Below are 20,842 nucleotides of genomic sequence, written 5' to 3'. Positions count from 1 at the left end.
CTCCATGGACAGATGAGCCTGGCAGGCTACAGTCCATGGGGTCACAAGAGTCCAACATGACTTAGTCACTAAACCACCACTCCTGAATATATAAATAATATGTGCATCTGCATCTTATAAACCATTGAGAAAATAAAGCTTATATATATGTATACAAAAAGGAAAACAGAAATTATGACATTCTGCCATTTGGTGATAACTGCTGATGAAAATGTCTTTTTGTGGGGAGGTGTGTACATGTAAGAGAGTATATTAATAAAATTAGAATGGGGTCATATTGTAGATGGGTTTGTGTCTGCTCATTTCAGTTATTATTTAAGCATTTTCCTATGTCATTATATGTTCCCTTGTGTGTGTCTGACCCTTTGTGACCCCATGTACTGTAGACTACCAGGCTCCTCAGTCCATGAGATTTTCCAGGAAAGAATACTGGAGTAGTCAGCCATTTCCTCCTTCAGGGCATCTTCCTGTCCCAGCGATCGAACCCATATCTCCTGTGTCTCCTGCATTGTAGGCAGATTCTTTACTGCTTGAGCCATCAGGCAAGCCCGTATATTCCCTACAAACATGATTTTTAATGGCAGCAGGTATTCCATTATATTGTATTATAATACTTTTAATCCTTCTCTGACAGTTGAACATTTTTTTAAAAAGTATGACAGCTACTTCCCATATTTTGGATATAAAGAGAAAATATGCTTTTGACTTCACAGACAATAGAAATAGAAAGATAAACATTTCTAGAAATGTAAGCAAATCCATCTTTAAAGTAAATAAATATCCACAGCCAATTACAGGATGCAGGGATAAACATACAATTCACGGGAATGGTTGGACTATAAACAGAATAATGTGTTCCATTCCTTCAGGTTTACTGGTTCACGGGAAATGGCTGGGTTTGGAAGGGATCCTATGATGAGTTCAACTGCATATATGTCACATTGTTTGTTGCTGATGCGTAGTCGCTAAGTCATGTCTGACTCTTTGCAACCCCATGGACTGCAGCCCGCCAGGCTCCTCTGTCCATGGGATTTCCCAGGCATGAATACTGGAGTGGGTTGCCATGTCTTCTTTGGGGGACTCTTCCTGACCCAGGGATCAAACCTGAGTCTCCTGCATCTCCTGCCTTGGCAGGCAAATTCTTTACCACTGAGCCACCAGAGAAGCTCCATACATCATGTCACAAAGTCAAAAGGCTGTCTGAGCTATAGTAAAGCAGCCAATCCTTTTGTTCAGCAGGGAATGGACATTATTTTGAAATGCATGTTGCTATGGATTCAACCATAGCTAGAAGTTAGCCTTTATGTTGACAGCTTCATTACCATTATTTTAAACTATTTACTTACAAGACACCATTAGCTAAAAGCTTAACCTCACAGCTCACTTGCTTTGCTACATATCCTCGAGAGAAACCAAAGCTGAGCAAAGAACTCTGCAGGTGCACTTACTTCACTTGCAATGTCTCTGGAGGCCTTGGCTGCCCTGATAGGAATGGCATCTATTCGCATATCATAGCCTTTTCTCTTGGCTTCATCTAGGCCAAGTTTATAGAGTTTCTGAAAAAAGACATAAATCTTTGTAAGTCTGATCTATAAAGTACAGTGTAAGAAAAAATATTATCATGCAGCACGAACACATTGCTTACCTCACTGTAATTTATTTGGTTTTGTTTAGCTAGTAACACTTCAGGAGTGTCTGGCATAATGTGGACAGTGGTTTTATCTTTATCCCAAGCTTCTGTATAGAGGCGCTGAAATAAACAAAAACAGGTGTGAGTAGCTCAGGTCAGTAACGAATCTAGTTCTTAATGAGAGTAAAGAGTCCGCTCTGTGAGTCAGTACTTGTGACACCTTTGGGTCTAGATGTCACATCAATAAGAAGCGCAATACTTACTTTAAAACCACTTTGAAAGTGAAAGTGTTAGTTGCTCAGTCATGTTCAACTCTTTGTGAGTCCATGGACTGTGGCCTGCCAGGCTCCTCTGTCCATGAAATTCTCCAGGCAAGAATACTGGAGTGGGTTGCCATTCCCTTCTCCAGGGGATCTTCCCAACTCAGGGACTGAACCAGGGACTCATGCATTGCAGGCAGATTCTCTACCATCTGAGCTACCAGGGAAGCCCACTTAAAAACCACTTTAAGGCCAAGCAAAAGAACCGAATGTAATTTTTCTTTTATAGAAACAGATTTCAGTGTTTACACACACATACAAAAATTAATAGCCACCTCAAGTTAAGGAAAGGACTTACATGGTTCATGGTAATAGCATTGTTTTTTGCCAAAACCATCGGAATGGAGTCCATAAGGCTGGAAAACTTGAATTGATCTGGGTGCTGACGGTAAACGTGGTCACTCAAAATCTGGGAAGCTCTCTTGTTCTTCTCATCCTCAAGAGAACCACTAGGTAACCAGCCAATGCCTCTGAGCCACTGAAGGTCAGACTTGTACAAATTCTGAAATTTTAAGTGATAGACCATTAAACAGAAGTATAATGATAGTCCCCTAAAGATATAAAATTTTGTTTTATATTATATTATAAAATACTACATTATACATTTCAATGCTTGAATTCTATGGGAAATTTTAAAATTTTGGTATTTCTTGGGAATCCACAAAATATTCACATTAGAAACAGATTTTTGAAAGACATTTTTAAACAGAAGAACACAGAACATCAAAATTCTACTAGATCAGTAATCTGGAGGTTTCTACCAAAGCAATGGGTACTTCGCTGGTGTTTTCTTTTGTGAAATTAATGATGCTCCCAGCATTTGTGTGACTGGATGGAGTGTGAACGTTAGTCCAGGAAGTAGAATTCAGATGTGTAAAGTCAACTCCCTTCGTTTGGAGGGAACTTTGACACTTAGGAAAGCAGACATGGTTTCTTTTGGCCAAAAGAAAAACTTAGACTCACATCGCTCTGGAGGTCGTAGGCCCGCCGAGCATGGATGACATCGCTCTGGTCGGGCAGGCACGTCCACTGGTGCAGGTAGTTCTTGTAGTCTATGTCACTGACCAAGGTCTGGCACTTCTTGGCCAGCACCACCCCCAGCATGTCCACTGGGCTGCTGAACTTGGTCTTCCACTTCTCAAAGTCCTTCTTGTACTCCCGGTCACTCTGGATCTTGGCCACGTGCATGGACCACATCATCTTGGGGTCATCCTTAATGTTTCTGGCTCCAATGTGGTGGCCAAGCTGCATGCGAAAACCTTCCTTGTACTTGTACTAAAGGAGGGAAAAAAAAAAAACACATATCTTCGTCTTTTGAAGATTAACTTATGTTACTACCTTTGTGGTGAATTACAAAGCACAGTAACTCCAAATATTTTCATAAGGCTAGATAGCCACAGATTTAAGTGCTTTTTTTTTTTTTGATAGGAAAAATTAAAGGCTAAATCCGGCTACAGATTCCATACATAATAAATACACCCTTGAGTTTATCCTCGTCCCATGCTGCGTCCCTGGGATCATTTCACTATTTTTAATTTGTCACTTGGAAGAGTCTATTCAATTTAAAATTAAACTGAGACTTTTTTGAAGTGAAAATTGCAATCTAATCAGTACAAACAAGGGATAAAGTCTTACTTCACTGGCAATTTCCCGGGATGCTTTAGCTGCTTTGATTGGTATGGCATCAACAGGAAGATCGTAACCTTTTTTCCTCAACTCCTCATAACCCATTCGGTAGAATTTCTGTTAAGAAATGAAAATCACTTTGAAAAAAACTGTTTCCCATTAACATCTGCAGCATAATGAATCCAATGTGCTAAATATTTTAAGAGTTCCTGAGAATAGCTTCTGAGCTCTAGAATACTCAAATGTACTAGAAATTGTGCCCATTGATTGCTAATAATCTTGTTTTAAACTCTAAAGCTCTTCAATTACTTAGACCAACAAAGTTAAATGTCAGCTGTTCTCAAATATTTATGAGAATGAGACAGAATAAATTGGTAGATAAATGAAATATCATCAAGGTGCTGTTTTCCAATTAACTTTGACTCTTTCACTAGAAGTTTTTGTTAGAAATGAGCAATGTCTTTGCCATCTCACACTAGAGTCTATTTCACCATATAGGGCTGTCCAAAAGTAGGATCCACATTTTTAGGCAAGAAACAAAGCACTTCATAATTTTTACAATGTAAGATTTTTTTTTTTTAGGAAAGTTTAAATATCAAATTTTAAAAGTTTAAGTGAAATAATTTCTTTCTTCAGATTTGTTACATAATTAAATGAGAATATAATTTAATGCACTTCATTTAGAAACCAGATTGTTTAAAGTACCTATTGACCTTGGACTTGTTTTTATGTTTTAGTCCTTTGTGGTATTACTTCAGTATCTTATTTAAGCTAAGGTCTTCATATTAGAATTTATTGTTAAAATATTAATTTTTACATCTATAAATTTCAGGAGGTTATACTATGAGTATAAAAATAAAAATAAAATTACCCTGCATGAGTTTTTTATGCTCATCTAAATTTTATTGAATTGCATGTGTGTCAGGCACTATAGTGGCTAAGCACTGTAGATCCAATATGATTTGTCTCTGCCCCACACGAAGCTTCTGTCCATACAGGGAAGAGCTATACAGACCATTACAATATGACAACGTGTGTAATAATGAACCACAAGGAACAGAGAGCACATCCCTCCAACTCCATCCAACTCCATCCAACTCCATCCAGAAAATGCCAGTTATTGGGATGTTCAAGCTAAAAGCCATTAAATGAGGATGCTAAGTCATATGAAGTTTGTTAGTTAAAATGATTCAAGTATTCAAAATAGCTTCCAAATAAATTCATTGCCTCAGAAGCAATCAAAAGGAGCTATCTGAAAATACGTGTTTCATTGGAAACTTACATCACTTGTGTTGATTAAGTTTGCTTTAGCCAGAATAATGTCAGGTGTATCTGGCATGATGTGAATTTGAGTCTTGTCCTTATCCCAAGCTTCTCTGTAAAGTATCTAAAATGAGATAAAAGGGTTTTTCAGTGGTGCTCTTAGATTAGTGACATAGTTAATTTCAAATAGTGTTACTAATTCATCTAAATTAAGCATTATAGTAGCATAAGCAGAAAATAGGTATAGCATTTCATGACTTATGAGACACAGTTGCCTTTCAAAATATAATTATGGATTGCCTTTTCAAAGTTGCAACTAACCCTGCCTGTAAGAAATCAGCCCAAGTAGTTAAAACCTTTACCAGCATCATCAAACAGAGCAGCAGTTCTCCACCTTTTGGGATTAAAACAATCTCCCCCAGGATTTAATTAGGAGACAGCCTTTATCTTCTGGTTTCCCAGGGGCTCAGTGGTAAAGAATCCACCTGCCAATGCAGGAGATGCAGGTTCAATCCCTGAGTTGGGAAGATCCTTTGGAGGAGGAAATGGCAACCCGCTCCAGTATTCTTGCCTGGAGAATCCCAAGGACAAGGGAGCCTGGTGGACTACAGTTTATGGGGTTGCAAAGGAGTCAGACACAGTTGAGCATGCACACATCTTATCTTCTGGAAAAATGACATATTCGGGGTATGTCTAGATATTAGGGAGTCTCATTTCCTATGTGGTTTATCATACAGTTATACCTCATAATTATTTGAGGGGATTAGGATTCCCCCAAATGATTTTGTATGAGATTCATCAAAGTCTCTTGTATGTCCCAGGGTCATTCTCTTTCTTCAACAGAAAACAAAGAGACCCAAACAAAAATCTCATTGGTTTATTAAAACTACAGGGTAAAAGTCTGATGAAAAATAGTGTAAGTGTGCTTACATTGTCAGAGAGTCTTCCCACAAGTTACTTATCAATTACAAAGGTTAAAATAGTAACTAGACAGTGGAGAAACCTCAGGACACCATTTCACCCAAGCAATCAAAGCTAAAATGATCAGTAATAGGATAGATTGATATCATGTGCCTCCTGCCATGCTGTGTAGAGGAGGATGCAACATATGCTATCCTGCCAAAACTACAGAACCTGAGTCTAATCATGAGGAAACAGTACATAAACCCAAATTTACAGAGGTTCTGTACAACAACTGGCCTGCGCGCTTCATGAATATCAAGGACTCTTAAGGCAAAGAAGTGAGGAATTAGTTCAGATTAAAATAGACTAAAGACATGACAAATAAATTCAATGTGTGGTCTTGGGTTGGATCCTGGATCAAAAAATTTTTTTCTCTTTCTATAAAGGATGCTTGTGGTAAAATTGAGTAAATTCTGTACACTAGTGTTATTTTAACACTACTTTTCTGATTTTGATCATTGCACTGTGGTTATGTAAGAGAATGTTCTTATTTTCAGGAAATGCACTGGAGTATTTAGGGGTAGAGCAGTATCAGGAAACAACACACACACACACACACACAAAACATACACATGTAGGAAAGAAAGAGATGGGGCAGGGGGAAAGAGAAAAAAGGCAAATGTGACAAAATGCTAATTGGTGAATATGGGTGAAGATATACATATATATATGTATATACATGCACATATAAATTATGTGTACTAAGTTCAACTTTTCTGCATGCTCAAATTATTTCAATATAAAAAACTTTAAAGTCTCATTGGTTCCTTGGACTTGTCAATTTCCCTTTGAGGTGTGCAGTATGGGGTGTGAGGGGCTGGCCCCCTTCTCCTTCCTGACATGCTTACTATGGTCCTTGTAACCCAAAGACCTTCAGGACTACAACAAAGCAAGGCTTCTGAATTTCCTTATACCTTTATCCTGGACTAACCTTTATGATTGAGAAAGATCAGAATTTCTCAGCCTCAGAACTATTGGTGTTTACCGGAGTTGTTGTTGTGGGGGAGCTGTCCTGACTTCCATCCACTAGATTCCAGTAGCATGCCTCCCTCAAGTTATGACAAGTTACGGGTGTTGCCAAATGCCCGCTGTGGGTCGAAACTGTCCCTGGTTGAGAACCACTGAGTTGGACCACTTCAATGCCATGTGTCACTTTCACCTCACGGAAAACAGAAAATGCTAAGAATGTTTGTTTACACTGAGATAGATGAACTGGCCTATTCAAAAGGAGAGACAGCAGGCTCCAGGACCCCAGTGGCCCTTTCCTGAGGCCTAAAGATCAGTATCCTGTAACAGAGGCACACTGCACAGGAGGTCTATCCTGAGACTTTGCGTTGATAGGTTTCATGATGCAGGCTCTTCCTAGGCCACCATATTAGTTCAGAACTTTATACACAGCCCTGTTTCATGGAGAAACAAGAAGCTTTTCTAAAGGGGGAAATAATTTGTAGAAATTTGTTGCTTTATTAGTCATCTGATGGATTCAAATTGCTACCATAAAAATGACATTGAAACATATAAAATATCATGTAAGAAACGAAAAAAAAAAAATGGGAACATGAACATTCCTAATAAAACTGACAGGTCAGCAGTTACTATAAATTCTGGATATCAAAACTGCAAGACGTCTGTGAGGGGGTGATTAGGCAGAGAGGAGCCACAGTTTATAAACTGCTTTTGTTGTGTTGTTGTTGTTGTTTAGTTGCTAAGTTGTATCCAACTCTTTTGTGACCCCATGGACTGTAGCCCGCCAGGCTCCTCTGTCCATGAATTCTCTGGGCAAGAATACTGGAGTGGGTTGCCATTTCCATCTCCAGGGTATCTTTCCAACACAGAGATGGAACCTGCGTCTCCCGCACTGGCAGACAATTCTTTATCACTGAGCCATCCTGGGAAACTATCAAAATGCTTACCATATGCTAATTAAGGGCTTACATATATTCTATAAAAACATATATGTAAAATATATAAAATGTTATATATATTTAGATCTTTCTAAGGCCCAAAGAGTTATTACTATAAATCTATTTAAATGTTCTTAGCTCCAAAATCTTAGTGCACATAATTCAATGCTCTGTAATTTTCAGGGTTATGCTTCTAACTGAGGAAGGTAGAGTAATCTTTCCCTTCTTTGCATAGAATTAATCTACACATCTTTCATTTATTTTATTCAATAAATACTTACTGAGCACCTATTATTATGCCAGACACTAGAATCAGTGCTGGAGAAGGAAATAAGAAGGAAATGGAATATACATAAATACAAATATAAATAAATATATATAATCTATTGTGATTATATATATATAATATATATAATATATATATTATTATTATATATATATAATATATATATTATAATACACTTCAGCTAAGTGAAGTGTATTATAATCACTTGAAAGAAAATACATCCTTTATGACATTTCCCCTGTGCCTGTGTAAGGTACTCAGAATATCTCCCTCTAATACACTGTACATCTGAGTCTTTAATGCACACATCTGGGTCTTCAATGCACACATTTCAAATAAAGAAATATGTTCTTGTTATGCTTTGGATAAATAAGCAAGCAAGCTCTGGGTGACAAAAATCGATACTAAGTCATTTTTACAAGATCCACTATAGGGTAACTGATAATTCAAATGAAATAACCAAATAAAAAAATGATGCTGTGTCATGCTATGCTGTTATCCTACTAATTTATTTAGCAAATACTATTGAGCACCTACTGGGTATCAGGCAGTATAGTTTCTTTTATCTCCGAAGAGGTACTCACATCACTCCTATTTTTGGCATTTGTCTTTGCCAGAACTATGTCCATGGCGTCAGGAATGCTGGTGAACTTGTTTCTATCTGGAGGCTGGCGATATTTCTTCTCACTGATGATTTCTGAAGCCCGTTTGTTCTTTTCTGCCTCCAAAGAACCCAAGGGACTCCATCCTATGCCTTTCAGCCACTCAAGGTCAGACTTATACAAATTCTGTGAAAATACAAAGCATGCCATCAAAATTCCATCCTCATCCGGACCCTTGACTCAAACAATTATATGCATTACAAAAAAAGGTATGTTTTAGACATTCAATAATAATTTGTCTATGTAGTTTCTGTCTTTTAATGATTAAATGATCACTCATATGAGATATGAAGTACTATACACATATACTATGAGATTTAGTAGAAACTGACCTCACTCTGTAGGTCATAAGCTTTTTTAGCATGGATCACATCATTCTGATCAGGCAGACATGTCCACCCATGCAGGTAGTTTTTGTAGTCCACATCACTGACCAAGGCCTGACATTTTTTGGCCAGTACCACTCCCAACATGTCCACGGGGCTGCTGAACTTTGTTTTCCACTTCTCAAAGTCCTTCTTGTATTCTCTTTCACTCTGCATTTTGGCTACATTCATGGACAACACAAGCTTTGGATCATCTTGCAGACTCCGGAATCCAATATGGTGGCCAATTTGCTTGCGGTAGCCTTGTTTGTATTTAAACTGAAATCAGGGGAAACAGTTCTCTTATTAACATAAACACAAGTTAAACTCTGTTTTCTTTGTTTGCATGTTTCCAAAACTGAAACGAGAATTTCATTTAACTTAGTAAGAAATGTGAAAATGGGTTGATTCATGCTCATATATGGCAGAAACCAATACAATATTGTAAAGCAATTATCCTCCAATTAAAAATAAACAAATTTAAATTTAAAAACAAGGAAAAAAAAAGAAATGTGAAAGCTTAAGTAGAGGCTTCTAAAAAGACATAATGTAGCTGAGTATCAGGACAGGTTATGATGAAAAATTAAATTCAACTAGAGGCAGAAATATATGTTGGAATGTGCTGGACATTATGTATGCTGACTCTAGGGTAGCATTTGATAATGCTTATAGGAATAATGGGAAAAGTATGGCTAAGTTGCAAAAAATAATTGGGAAGATTCAGGACTTGATGAGCAGGCCTAATAGTGTAGATTAATTTATTAAACTGCAGGGTTTTTTAGTGGTTCACCATATAATTGTGTCATATAAACTTGTCTTGTTCAGATTCATTCGTCTGTGCTCATAAAAACTGCCAAAATGTTAGAATAGAACAAAATTCCACAAGATCTCAACATACTGCCAAGACAGGTCAAAATGCAGTGCATAAATGTAAGAAATAGTGAAACCCAATATTTAGATTCAATTGGGAAAAACTGCATTATTGTTGGTGACAATGACAAGAGTAATAATAATAATTGGATAATAGCATTTACTTGATGCCAGATGCTGAACACACATTATACTTTACAAAAGTAGGTTCTACTCTCTCTTGATACCCAGCTTTGTGGTTATGTCTTAATTAAAAATGCTCAGGAATTTATGTGGACCATCAGTTCAATTTGTGCAATATGACAAAATTGCTTTTTAAAAAGTAGATTTCTGTAAGAGATTCTGTAGGAGTACAAATAAAGGCAAATCAGAAATTCATTTGCTTGGCCTAACCTGAAACAGGAACACAACACCAAGTTTTAAGGTACTCTATTTTGAAAGGGGTTTTGAAAATACAGAACACATCACAAGTAGAATGATTTAAGGATGTACAAAGCTAAAACCAAAGGAGAATAAATAACAAATTTGAAATGTTTGAAGGGATATCAGGTGAAAAGGGAAATATGCTACTCTATGGAGTTCTAGAACACACATCTAAGGCTGACCAGTAACATGTTTAAGTTTGAAATAAGGAAATACGTAATGGCAATTAGAAATGATCCAGCAAAGAAACAAACTGCCCTGAAAGACACAAAAATTCTTATATTTGTAAATATCCAGAGACCTATTGGAATAGAGAGAAGACCTATTAGAAAGGAGAGAATGATGTTGAGTGGGAGATTAAATAAACATCATTATCTTCTAACTGTAAATTCTGTGATTCTAACTTATTTAGTATTGATAAAAATAGCTCTAATTTCTTTAGGTGGCATAAATACAAGAATCATTTGAAACTGAGAGGAGATAATAATCTCTACAATGGTGGGAAATTCATTTAAAGGTAATTCAATTTTAGGGTAAGATTTTAAAAAATCCTAACAGACTTACATGAAAATAAATGTTGTTTCTTAGGAAAGTATTGATGCAATGTCTTAATTTGCTAAACTATTTTTACCTCATAGGGAATTCTAACATTAAATGAAAATGAGTTTACTTTCTGAGGACCATTAAGACATTACTACTGCTTTAGGTTCACCATCACATCGATTCATTTTAATGAGACATTGACCTGCAAGGCAGAGAGTGGGTAATAACACATCATCTAATTAATTTCCCAACACTTCTGGAGTGCCACAGATTAACTGAGTTAGAGAGAAATTTCCCTTATATTCTTAGAATTTATTGTCAGATTGTTTTTAGACATGCTTTCTCTCCAAATCAAATCCTTGTTTTGCTTTGATTTAAAGATTTTGATTAAGACGCTGGGACAAAATTCTGGTAATTTATTCTCTATAGCTGAAATTCTTCAAATTTTTGGTGTTTGATTTTTGGGGTTAACAAAGTGATATGTCTGAGTTTGCAGAATCTCTAAATTGAATATTTATAAAAATTTAATTGACCAATAGGAACTGTATCCAGTTTTTCACCAAATTTACTACCCTTTCCAATCATAATTAGAAGTTGCCTTGGCGGTTCCCTGGCAGGCCAGTGGTTAGGACCTGGAGCTATCGTTGCCATGGCCGGGGCTCAATCCCTGGTGGGAGAACTAAGAGTCCACAAGCTGCATGCAGTCAGAAAAAAAAAAAAGTTGCCTTGAAGAGCAAATGTCTTTGTTTTATGATCTTTCAACCAGATATTCAGGGGAAAGTTAAGTCCTCTGTATCTTATATCTAAATTCCTGCCACTTCCTGTATTTTCTACACCCTGAGCCAATTTATTAGAATTATGTAAAAGCAAGGATGGCCTAAATAAAAAGAACTGACAGTGAGTTTTAAATATGTGCAAAGAAAAATCATCAGGTTGTTGAGGTTACGTATTGTCTGGCACTTTGAGTTTGTCTAAAATAGACAAATAGGAAAATTATTTGCAGGCAAGCGGGAAAACAAAGTTTTTGGTTCTTTTGTAATGTGTAGAAGCATCACGACTTAGTGTAATGTGTCTTATAGGTTCTCTGGCTCAGTCTCTACTCAGGAAGCCCCTTTTTTGATATTCAATCAGTGAGAAAGAAGAGTGGATTGGGATAAGTGAAGAGGGTAGGAGAAGATGAAGGAGATTGCATTACATTTTGAAAGGTGAGGACTATCTGTAAAAATCATTACCAGCTCATTAAAGTACTAGATTCAGACATCAATATATCCTCACATAAGTCAAAAAATACTTACATCACTAACGATGTCTCTGGAAGCTTTGGCTGCCTGCACAGAAATTGCATCAACTGGGAGATCATAGCCTTTTTTCAAAGCTTCTTCCCATCCAAGTTTATAGAGTTTCTGAAAATTAAAGAAAATATTTACCATTATTCAGTGTATATTAAAACCACAAAGGATTATTGAACAGAAGTTTACCTAAAGAGTGGACATCAGATTCTAACATCATCTATCTTATCTCTAAAGATATCGATAAAAAAGAATATAAGCTGTTTAACAGAGCAATGACTTAGCATCAAGTGATCTGGCTTCGACTTTTTTTTTTTTTGCCTCTGAGACTCGCTCCCCACTACCTTGGCATTAATAGTATAGTTGAGTACGGCTTTTTTCATTCAGACACAATGTGTTCATATCAGGTATGTTAGGTAGATTTCCTCTACCATTAAGTACAGTCTAGGCCTACTAATTTGAACATAGGTATTAAAGTAATTGATTTTAAAAAGGTCAGGTAACAAAATTTTAATTATCTAAATGATAAAAGTAATAGAAAACAAAATGCCTTTTGTAAGGTGCAAAGAATAAGTTCATCTTTTTGACTCAAATTCATTGAATTGATGCACGTATGTTTAAACTGGACAGTAATAAACACAACTGAAGGCCATCCAGTGCTTACTGTGTGCCAGGAGCTGTGATGAGAGCTGTGCATGGAATTCCCCATTTGGTGCTCATAGCAATTCAATGTCATAGGCACTTTAAAGGTACCAGTTTTGGGAATGAACAAACTAAGGCTTAAACCCAGTATTACACAACTCATAAATGGGAAAGTCAAAGCTCATACCAGGTCTATTTGGTGCATTTTTCTTTCAATAACTTGAGATTTATTGATTTTCTACACTGTGCCAAACACAATTAGTACTGAGATAAACAAAAGAGGCACAGTAGCTACCTCCATGGAATGAATATATAATCACAGCCGTTCACTTGCTTCTAACCACCATGAACTGCAACATCCCTCTATTAACCACTTTGACGCATTCATTTCCATAGCTTCAGAATTTACATCAATTATATACCATGACATCATTTAATATGTTTAATTACATATTTTACCTGACTGTACATGGTTTGATTTTGTTTGGCTTGTAAAATATCTGGCGTATCTGGCATCACGTGAATCTTCGTTTTATCTTTGTTCCAATCAACGGTGTATAAATACTAGAAAGTTAAAAAAAATACATTTAAAATTGGAATAACTTTTTAGGTCAAACAAGAAATTAAAAAAAATAACAAGACATTTGAATGCACTCAATTTGAATTAGGTCAAATTAATGTAGTAACTAAAGTAATATATAATTCAGGAAAGACACCAAAAATAAAATCAGACTTAAAAAATAATTCAAAAGAAAGAATTATTTCTAACTCAATTAGAAGGGCAAGGGAAATAAAAATAAGAGGTAAGGAGCAGAAAAAAATGGTGTAGGGGAGTGTGCTGGTACTGTTTGCCACTGCATAGAAGTGATGAGTCCAAATTAAAATTTCCCAAACAAGAACCAGGGGCTGTTAGCCCCGCCTGGCTGGGAGCTGCAGGGAAGCTTGGCTGTTCAGTTTACCTTGTTCATGGTATGGGCATTCTGCTTAGCAAGCACCATGTCCATGGAGTCATTCAGCTTTGTAAACTGGAAGTTGCTAGGATGCTGGCGGTATTTCTGGTCACTGGCATATTCAGTTGCTTTCTTGGCCTTTTCCACTTCTAGGGAACCAGCTGGACTCCAGCCAAGCCCTTTGTACCATTCATTGTAGTCCTGCTTATATTCATTCTATAAACAGAGGAAGCACATTTACTTTATCAATTCAGACACAACAATGTGGCATAGGAGCCTGTAATCTCCCTTCTCATGCTAGGAACACAATCATCACCCAGAAAGAAGATCACTTACATCACTCTGTATGCGATTCATATTCTTGGACAGCTGGATGTTCATGGCATCGGGGAGGAGAATATACTTGTGAATCAGGTGCTTGTAGTTGGTATTGGTGATATTGGCTTGGGCATCCTTGGCGGCCGTGACACTGAGCATGTCGGCAGGGGTGTGGTAGCTGGTCTTGGTCTTCTCATAGTTTTTCTTGTACTCCCGGTCAGATTGCATTTTGGCCACTTGCATGGAATGAACTAATTTGGGATCATCCTCAAGACTGCGGAAACCAACCATCTTCCCCCTCTCCTTTTCATAACTGTGTTTGTATTTATACTGTGAAGAAAATGTTAATATTTATTCAGAGCAATTCCCTTGACCAGATATCATTCTAGTGTCAATGTTCTGCTATTTCATAAAAAATGATACTTGTATAGAATTCTGTAGTTCAGAGAATACGTTTTTCACATTTATTTATGTAACCTGATACAACTATATATTGTGAGGTAGACGGCAAGTTATTCTTACTGCCCCCATTTTATAGATGAGTAAACTGAGACCCAGAGGGATGAATGACTTGCTAAGGTCCCTAAGGATTAGAACCTTGATCTTTTGATGATACACCACACTGATTTCTGCTTTTATGCAGTTGTTAAAAGGGACCTGTAGTAGGTAATAAGAGTACAGCAAACAATAAAAGAAAAAAAGCAGATTGCTCCAAGCAGTTTAATGTTGCCCCAAGAAATCATCCAGCCAGTCTTACACTGATAATAGGCTTAGTTATGAGACACACAGTATACTTTCAGGGTAGCTTTATATTTGTGGAGTTCTTTTCCAGATTCTCTATACTGGTGTAATGGGGAAGAAATTTTGCTATTTATCACCACCTTCCCTCTATAGTGGGGAGATCCTGACACATGGAAAGCTTCATATTCAGCCCATCTCTTGTGGGTTCAGGTGTGCAACTTAGGGGTTACAATTTGGGAGAGCCAAATGACTCCAGCACAATAGAGGGAGAAGAATATGGAGTTCTTGGGACAACGAAGGAGTAGGGTAGGGATGGAGAGGAAGAAAAGATGAAGAGCAGAGAAGGTGGAGCAAAGAGAAAGTATGCCTGGGGGATGGCTAAGGAAAGAGTGCTCTGAATGCACTCCTCCCACTTCCCCCAAATCATTAATGTTCACTGTGAGTGGATTTCTTATTGAAACAAACAAATGAAAGAAGTGAGTCTCATTGAGATGACGTGTTATGGCAATGGTAGATAAGCACACCAGCTCTCTGGGGTTGGGGGGAAAGCCCCAATTTATAATGTTTGCCAATTTCTCTGGTGTAAACACTCCCATCACAGCTGTTATCAAGCGGTCAATAGTTTAACAATGGGCTTGCAAAATTCCTAATTATTTGATAATCAGCTATCATGAGAACAAAAGATCAGCACCCCCAGCACAGCCCTTTCTGAGACATCCTGTTAGGAAGACAGTCTAAGAGGCAGTAGGCAAGGATAACTCGAGTCTTCATTAAAGACTTAGTAAATGGCTTTGGATTTCTACAGGCCACGGTCTCGGTGAGGGAGACCAAAGTAAATTCACCCAGATCTCATGAGTCAGGGAGCTGACATCTAGGTGGTCATAATGTGACTGGCATTCTATTTTTTTGAAATATCCAAAAAAACACGAGAGCAAGGTTAAGACATGTTCATAGAACATAATGGGGCTACTGTTAGCAGGCATGCTTTTTTTTTTTTTTCCTCATGTTTTACTCATTCAGTGTTTTTAGAACTCAGCCCTTATTATTTTGGTAGAAAAGAAACCCCCAGTCAGGTGACTGCTTTCCTTAGACGTACATCACTTGCAATATCTCTTGAGGCCTTGGCAGCTTTGATAGGAATTGCATCAGTTCTGAGATCATAGCCTTTCTTTTTAGCCTCTTCCAAAGAAAGTTTGTAGAGTTTCTGGAAAGAGAAGCAAAGGAAACAGTTTTCTTCTAAATAGGAAAATCTTAATTTATTTTCAAAGACTAAACTGGCACTGAAGTTAGAAATGTGAAAGTCCACTATATTTATTGATGCATTTTGTCAAATAAGAGTCAAGAGAAGAAAACAAATAAGCCGTGCTCTTACATCAAAATACGTTCACTGTTTTGCAATGGACATTTTAATGTATATAATTGTATGGATTCTACAATCCAAAAAGAAGTCAACTATCCCAAATCCCTATGTAATTCAAACAAACAAAAGAAAAAACACCTGGTAGGATTTGAGGGTTTCCTAGCAACTGGTTAGGATGAGAAAGGAGGTGAAATAAAACCCCTATGCAGAATGTGCAACAGTACGTGTTGCACATTCCTTATGGGGCTTGACCTAAATTCTTCAAAATGTTCTTCCCTCTCCATTTAACTTTTCCCAATACTCCCTCTTTAGAAACATTCCAAAAGCTTGGTAGAAGGACTCTCTAAGAAAGTCCTGGGATTCACTCTTTATCTCTCATCCTGGGCTCTAAAGCCATTCTCTTTAATTCTCCTAGTTTGATAAAAAGTAACTACCCCTAGAACAAAATCCAACTCCCTTCGAATTCCTAACTGCTGGACCCAAGGCCCATCAATAGGCCTATTCCTATTCTTATCAAAGCAAGATGAGAAAGAGAAAGATGCTCATTTGTGGATTCCCACTCATTTTCAAAACATTCACTCTCAAAATTAAAACATTAATCGTTACTTTGTTTTTACTAGTTCAAATGGGTAAGAAAGAAAGATGACAACAGGGGAGAATCTTACTTACATCACTGATATTAATTGCATTTGCCTTTGCCAGAATAATCTGGGGGATATCAGGCATGATATGGACTTTGGTCTTGTCAGCCTCCCATGCTTGTTTGTAGAGGTGCTGGAAAGTTAAAAAAAAAAAAAAAAAGAAAGAAAAAGAAATCAATGGAAGTTAATATTTAAAATTTTTTAAATAATTTAGTACATACACATTGAAAGTGACAGTCACTCAGTTATGTCCGACTCTCTGTGACCCCATAGACCATATGGTCCATGGAATTCTCTAGGCCAGAATACTGGAGTTAGGTAGCCTTTCCCTTCTCCAGGGGATCTTCCCAACCCAGGGACCAAATCAACCAAGGGACCCACAAAGCATGTGGATTCTTTACCATCTGAGCGACAAGGGAAGCCCAAGAATACTGGAGTGGGTAGCCTATCCCTTCTCCAGAGGATCTTCCTGACCCAGGAATCAAACCAGGGTCTCCTGCACAGCAGGCAGATTCTTTACCAACTGAGCTATCAGGGAAGCCCCATACATACATATTATTTTACACAAATATCAATATTTTATATATTTTTGTTAGCTCACTCTTATTTTTTAAAAGTTTAAAAGAAAAATGTGCTCAAACAAGATAGTAGAGAGGATGTAAAATGGAAAGTAAAATGTCCCATCTTCCTATTTTACAGCCTGGATATAGCATTTCCATCTTAGAATTTTCTAGGCATATTAAAGTCCACATAAAGTCCTTTTGAAATATAAATGAAGTCATATACATTATTCTACATCTTGCTTTTTTACTTAATATTATATGATAGACATCTTTTAGCTGTCTCAAAATAATTAACTTCATTCATTTAAAGAGCTGCATGGTATTCCATGAAGAGGTATCACCTAATTGATTTAACCAGTTCTCCATTGATAGACATTTAATTTGTTGTTTTCATTTCCTTCTATAGTAAGCAATGATGCCATAATCTTTGCAGTGATCTGGAGATGTACCACCCAGATACCCATTCAAAGAAGGACTTGGTGCCCCAACTGTTTGCAGACAGCCTCCAAATTGTCACCTGCTTCAGGGTTTTGCTGCCTCACTCAAGAGCACATCTCCCTGGTGGCCACATTCAGGGATCTTCAGAGTCCAGGTACAAAGTCCTGGCCATTTTACCCAGCGAAGGACACTCCTGACAGGCTGTATCCACTCAAGAGTCCTCTGTGGCACTGACCTAGGCTTTGTAAGGCCAGCATCCCAGTTGGACTCCTCTTGCCATGTCTGCCTCCCACGGGTACTGATCCCCCAAAAATGCCCTGTACTCCAAATTCCATCTCAGCATCTCCTTTTGGAGACCCTAACCTGCAAAAAATACTAACAGATATATGTATATATGTATATCTTTGCACTTACATGAGGCCTTCTGAAGGGTATTGGGTGGATGAATTTTAATTTTAATTAACACTCGCAAAACTAGTTTACATTAACTTTCTTTCCAATACTGTATATCACACAAGTTTTTAATTTTTGGAAATCTTGTAGGTGAAAAATGCTTGCTCTTTGTTTTAGCCAGGTTTGACTTAAAAAATAAAAACAAATCTTCTAGAGTTTTCTCCTAGATCAGGGGTTGATAAATGTCAAGAGTCAAATAGTAAATAATGTTAGGTTTTGCGAGTCACAGAATCTCTGCTATATAATACTCAGTTCTGCTATTGCAGTGCAAAAGTGGCCACAGACAATATGCAAATGAAGAGCTGTGGCTGTGTTACAATGAAACTTTAGTTAAGAAAGCAGTAATTTTCTGATCTCTGTTCAAGACCAGCAGAACCAATCAGAACTATGCAGTGATGAAAATGTCTGTGTCAACCAACACGACAGCTCCTAGCCACACAGGGCTATCAATCACTTGAAATGTAACTAATGTAAATGTAGAACTGAATCATTATTATTTAATTGACTTAGATTTGTCATCACATGTGGCTAGTGACTATAGTATTAGACAGTGCAATTCTAGTGGAAAGAGCAATACTTATTCCTCAGAGTCCTGGCTCTAGTCTAGACCAGGTGATTCACCTGCTCTGTGTCTCTAAAGGAGGTGCCTTGCCTCTCTGGGCCACACTTTCCTCAACCCTGCAACAAAGGGATTCGACCTGATGATCACCAAGATACTTCTTAGTGCTATAGCGCATTTGCTATTTCTATGATTCTCATCTTGGCATCAGTAGTCTAAAATGATAATCATTAACATTGGAAAAATGAAAAAGTGTTTAAAAAATAAATGTATGTTTGTGATAGTTTAAATTCTATATCTTAAAAGGGACACTGAGATTTGTGCCTTGTGCTGACAAGTCCCTTTCAAAGAGGCTGATCTTCTTGATAAATTTCTCTCTCAGAAGATTCCAGAGGATTTACTCGGAGACTTAGCATAATACAGCTCTTTCTACATCACTTTCTGCAACTGTATCATGTTAGGTCCAAATTATTTTTCCCCTTTTTGGTTACTCAGTGGCATTTCTAGTTGTGATCTGCACAATATAACCAATGCTGCTGTAATTATTCTGTTATCTGCAACTTGAAAACAGGTGTTCAAGGAAAGAGGGTAAAAACAAAACAGGGTGATGTGCTTGTTTGATTGTTGGTCATGAAATCAACCAATCGCTAATAATGTCAAACTACAGTGAGACTTTTCTAAAGACTGGAATCATTACTGATCCAAGGAACTAGTGGTGCAAAGCAATTGCTCTTAGGATTGGCTAGAGAAGTTTCTAGCTCAGAAATGCTGCTACAGCCATGTAATCTAGGAGTTTTCCTTTATTCCAGCAAAGAGCAAGGAAGAGGGGTGGGCTGCGACACACAGCCCCGCAATCTACTGAGTCAGCATCATGAACTTCTACTCAACTTCACCTTAAACAAGTGGGACTCATTCTCAAGATATGCATGGAAAAAGTCTATACTTACGTCTACTGGGTAGGGTGGTTCATTAAACATTTGAAGAGGGCACTTTATTAGGACTAATTTGTATCTTTTTCTTTAACTATAAGACCCTTTTTTAGAGGAAACATTAACTATGATGCTATAAAACTATTATCAAAACCTGTAGGTTAAATGTAAGATATTCCTGGCTTATTTCTGATTCCTGTCAAACACTACATTATTGAAAGACTTACTTCATTCATAATTTTTGCATTATTCTTGGCCAAAACCATGTTCATCGAGTCCATCAAGGTGGAATACTTCAAAGTGTCTGGATGCTGGCGATACTTCTTTTCACTGATAATTTCCATGGCTTTCTTGTTTTTCTCAGCCTCCAGGGAGCCCAGAGGGAGCCATCCAATGCCTTTCATGAAATCAGCATAGTCAGCTTTGTACTGATTCTACAAAAGAGGAAAAGTTTGAGGATGAGAAGAAATCACAGCTTCCTAGAATCATGAGCAGGTATTTAATATTCCGTAAGTTCCCCTTCAGTTTTCAACCAATAGTTTATTCAACTTCAACTACTTATATCCCTAAATTTCTTTTTCACATTTCTTTGCATGAGAAATTTAAAACAAGCAGTAGTATCTTTGTGATTTGTTTCTCTCAATACCTTCATAAAGAAAAAAATGCTAAGAAATACCAAATAGATCACTCTACCATGTGACTACTATCTCAAGAAAGGTGACCATGCTGGACTAATTCTCGTACAAAAACCTCCAAGTCCCCTTGGCTAATAGATGACTCAGGGGACCCCATTCCTATCTTTAGCTTTAAGCCTTTGAGCAGCCACCACAGTTAAACTGCTTCAGGTATGCCAGAAAACCTCACCAGTACTTTGTGCAAATTTCATTGCTTCCCTCCTCTGTTTTGACATCTCCCTCTATAACTGTACCATGGTTGCTTTCACTCGGATATTTGTGTACCCCTCCAACTATAGCTCAGCTTCTACATTTCTAGAGAAATATGGGCTTGGTGTGGCCTGCCTTTGGTTCATAATTTAATTTCTCCCAGCCACCCAAGGGCCTCTGTAGCTGAATTCTTGGTTTTCCACCCTTTGTACCTTCCTCG

The 20,842-nt window shown here is 37.4% G+C and overlaps 1 protein-coding gene across 29 annotated transcripts in view; it reads right to left on the bottom strand.

The window, feature by feature from the left end:
• NEB (nebulin) overlaps positions 1-20,842 on the bottom strand; it is a 219,241-nt gene that overhangs the window by 135,469 nt on the left and 62,930 nt on the right. For 28 of the 29 annotated variants that reach the window (XM_027560957.1, XM_027560980.1, XM_027560767.1 and 25 more), the window contains 15 exons: positions 19,966-20,172; positions 16,825-16,929; positions 15,892-15,999; positions 14,073-14,384; positions 13,746-13,952; positions 13,246-13,350; positions 12,151-12,258; positions 8,987-9,298; positions 8,577-8,780; positions 4,859-4,963; positions 3,586-3,693; positions 2,914-3,225; positions 2,249-2,452; positions 1,646-1,750; positions 1,449-1,556 (listed from right to left, as the gene is read on the bottom strand). In XM_027560957.1, the coding sequence (XP_027416758.1) occupies positions 1,449-1,556; positions 1,646-1,750; positions 2,249-2,452; positions 2,914-3,225; positions 3,586-3,693; positions 4,859-4,963; positions 8,577-8,780; positions 8,987-9,298; positions 12,151-12,258; positions 13,246-13,350; positions 13,746-13,952; positions 14,073-14,384; positions 15,892-15,999; positions 16,825-16,929; positions 19,966-20,172 (2,610 nt within the window). The remainder of the gene's footprint in view (positions 1-1,448; positions 1,557-1,645; positions 1,751-2,248; positions 2,453-2,913; positions 3,226-3,585; positions 3,694-4,858; positions 4,964-8,576; positions 8,781-8,986; positions 9,299-12,150; positions 12,259-13,245; positions 13,351-13,745; positions 13,953-14,072; positions 14,385-15,891; positions 16,000-16,824; positions 16,930-19,965; positions 20,173-20,842) is intronic. The other variant, XM_027560971.1, reaches the window with a different exon arrangement.

This window comes from Bos indicus x Bos taurus, chromosome 2 (genome assembly GCF_003369695.1).
Source record: "Bos indicus x Bos taurus breed Angus x Brahman F1 hybrid chromosome 2, Bos_hybrid_MaternalHap_v2.0, whole genome shotgun sequence".
Taxonomy (NCBI): domain Eukaryota; kingdom Metazoa; phylum Chordata; class Mammalia; order Artiodactyla; family Bovidae; genus Bos; species Bos indicus x Bos taurus.
The sequence above is the reverse complement of the archived record's forward strand: the minus strand, read 5'-3'. Positions and strand labels throughout refer to the sequence as shown.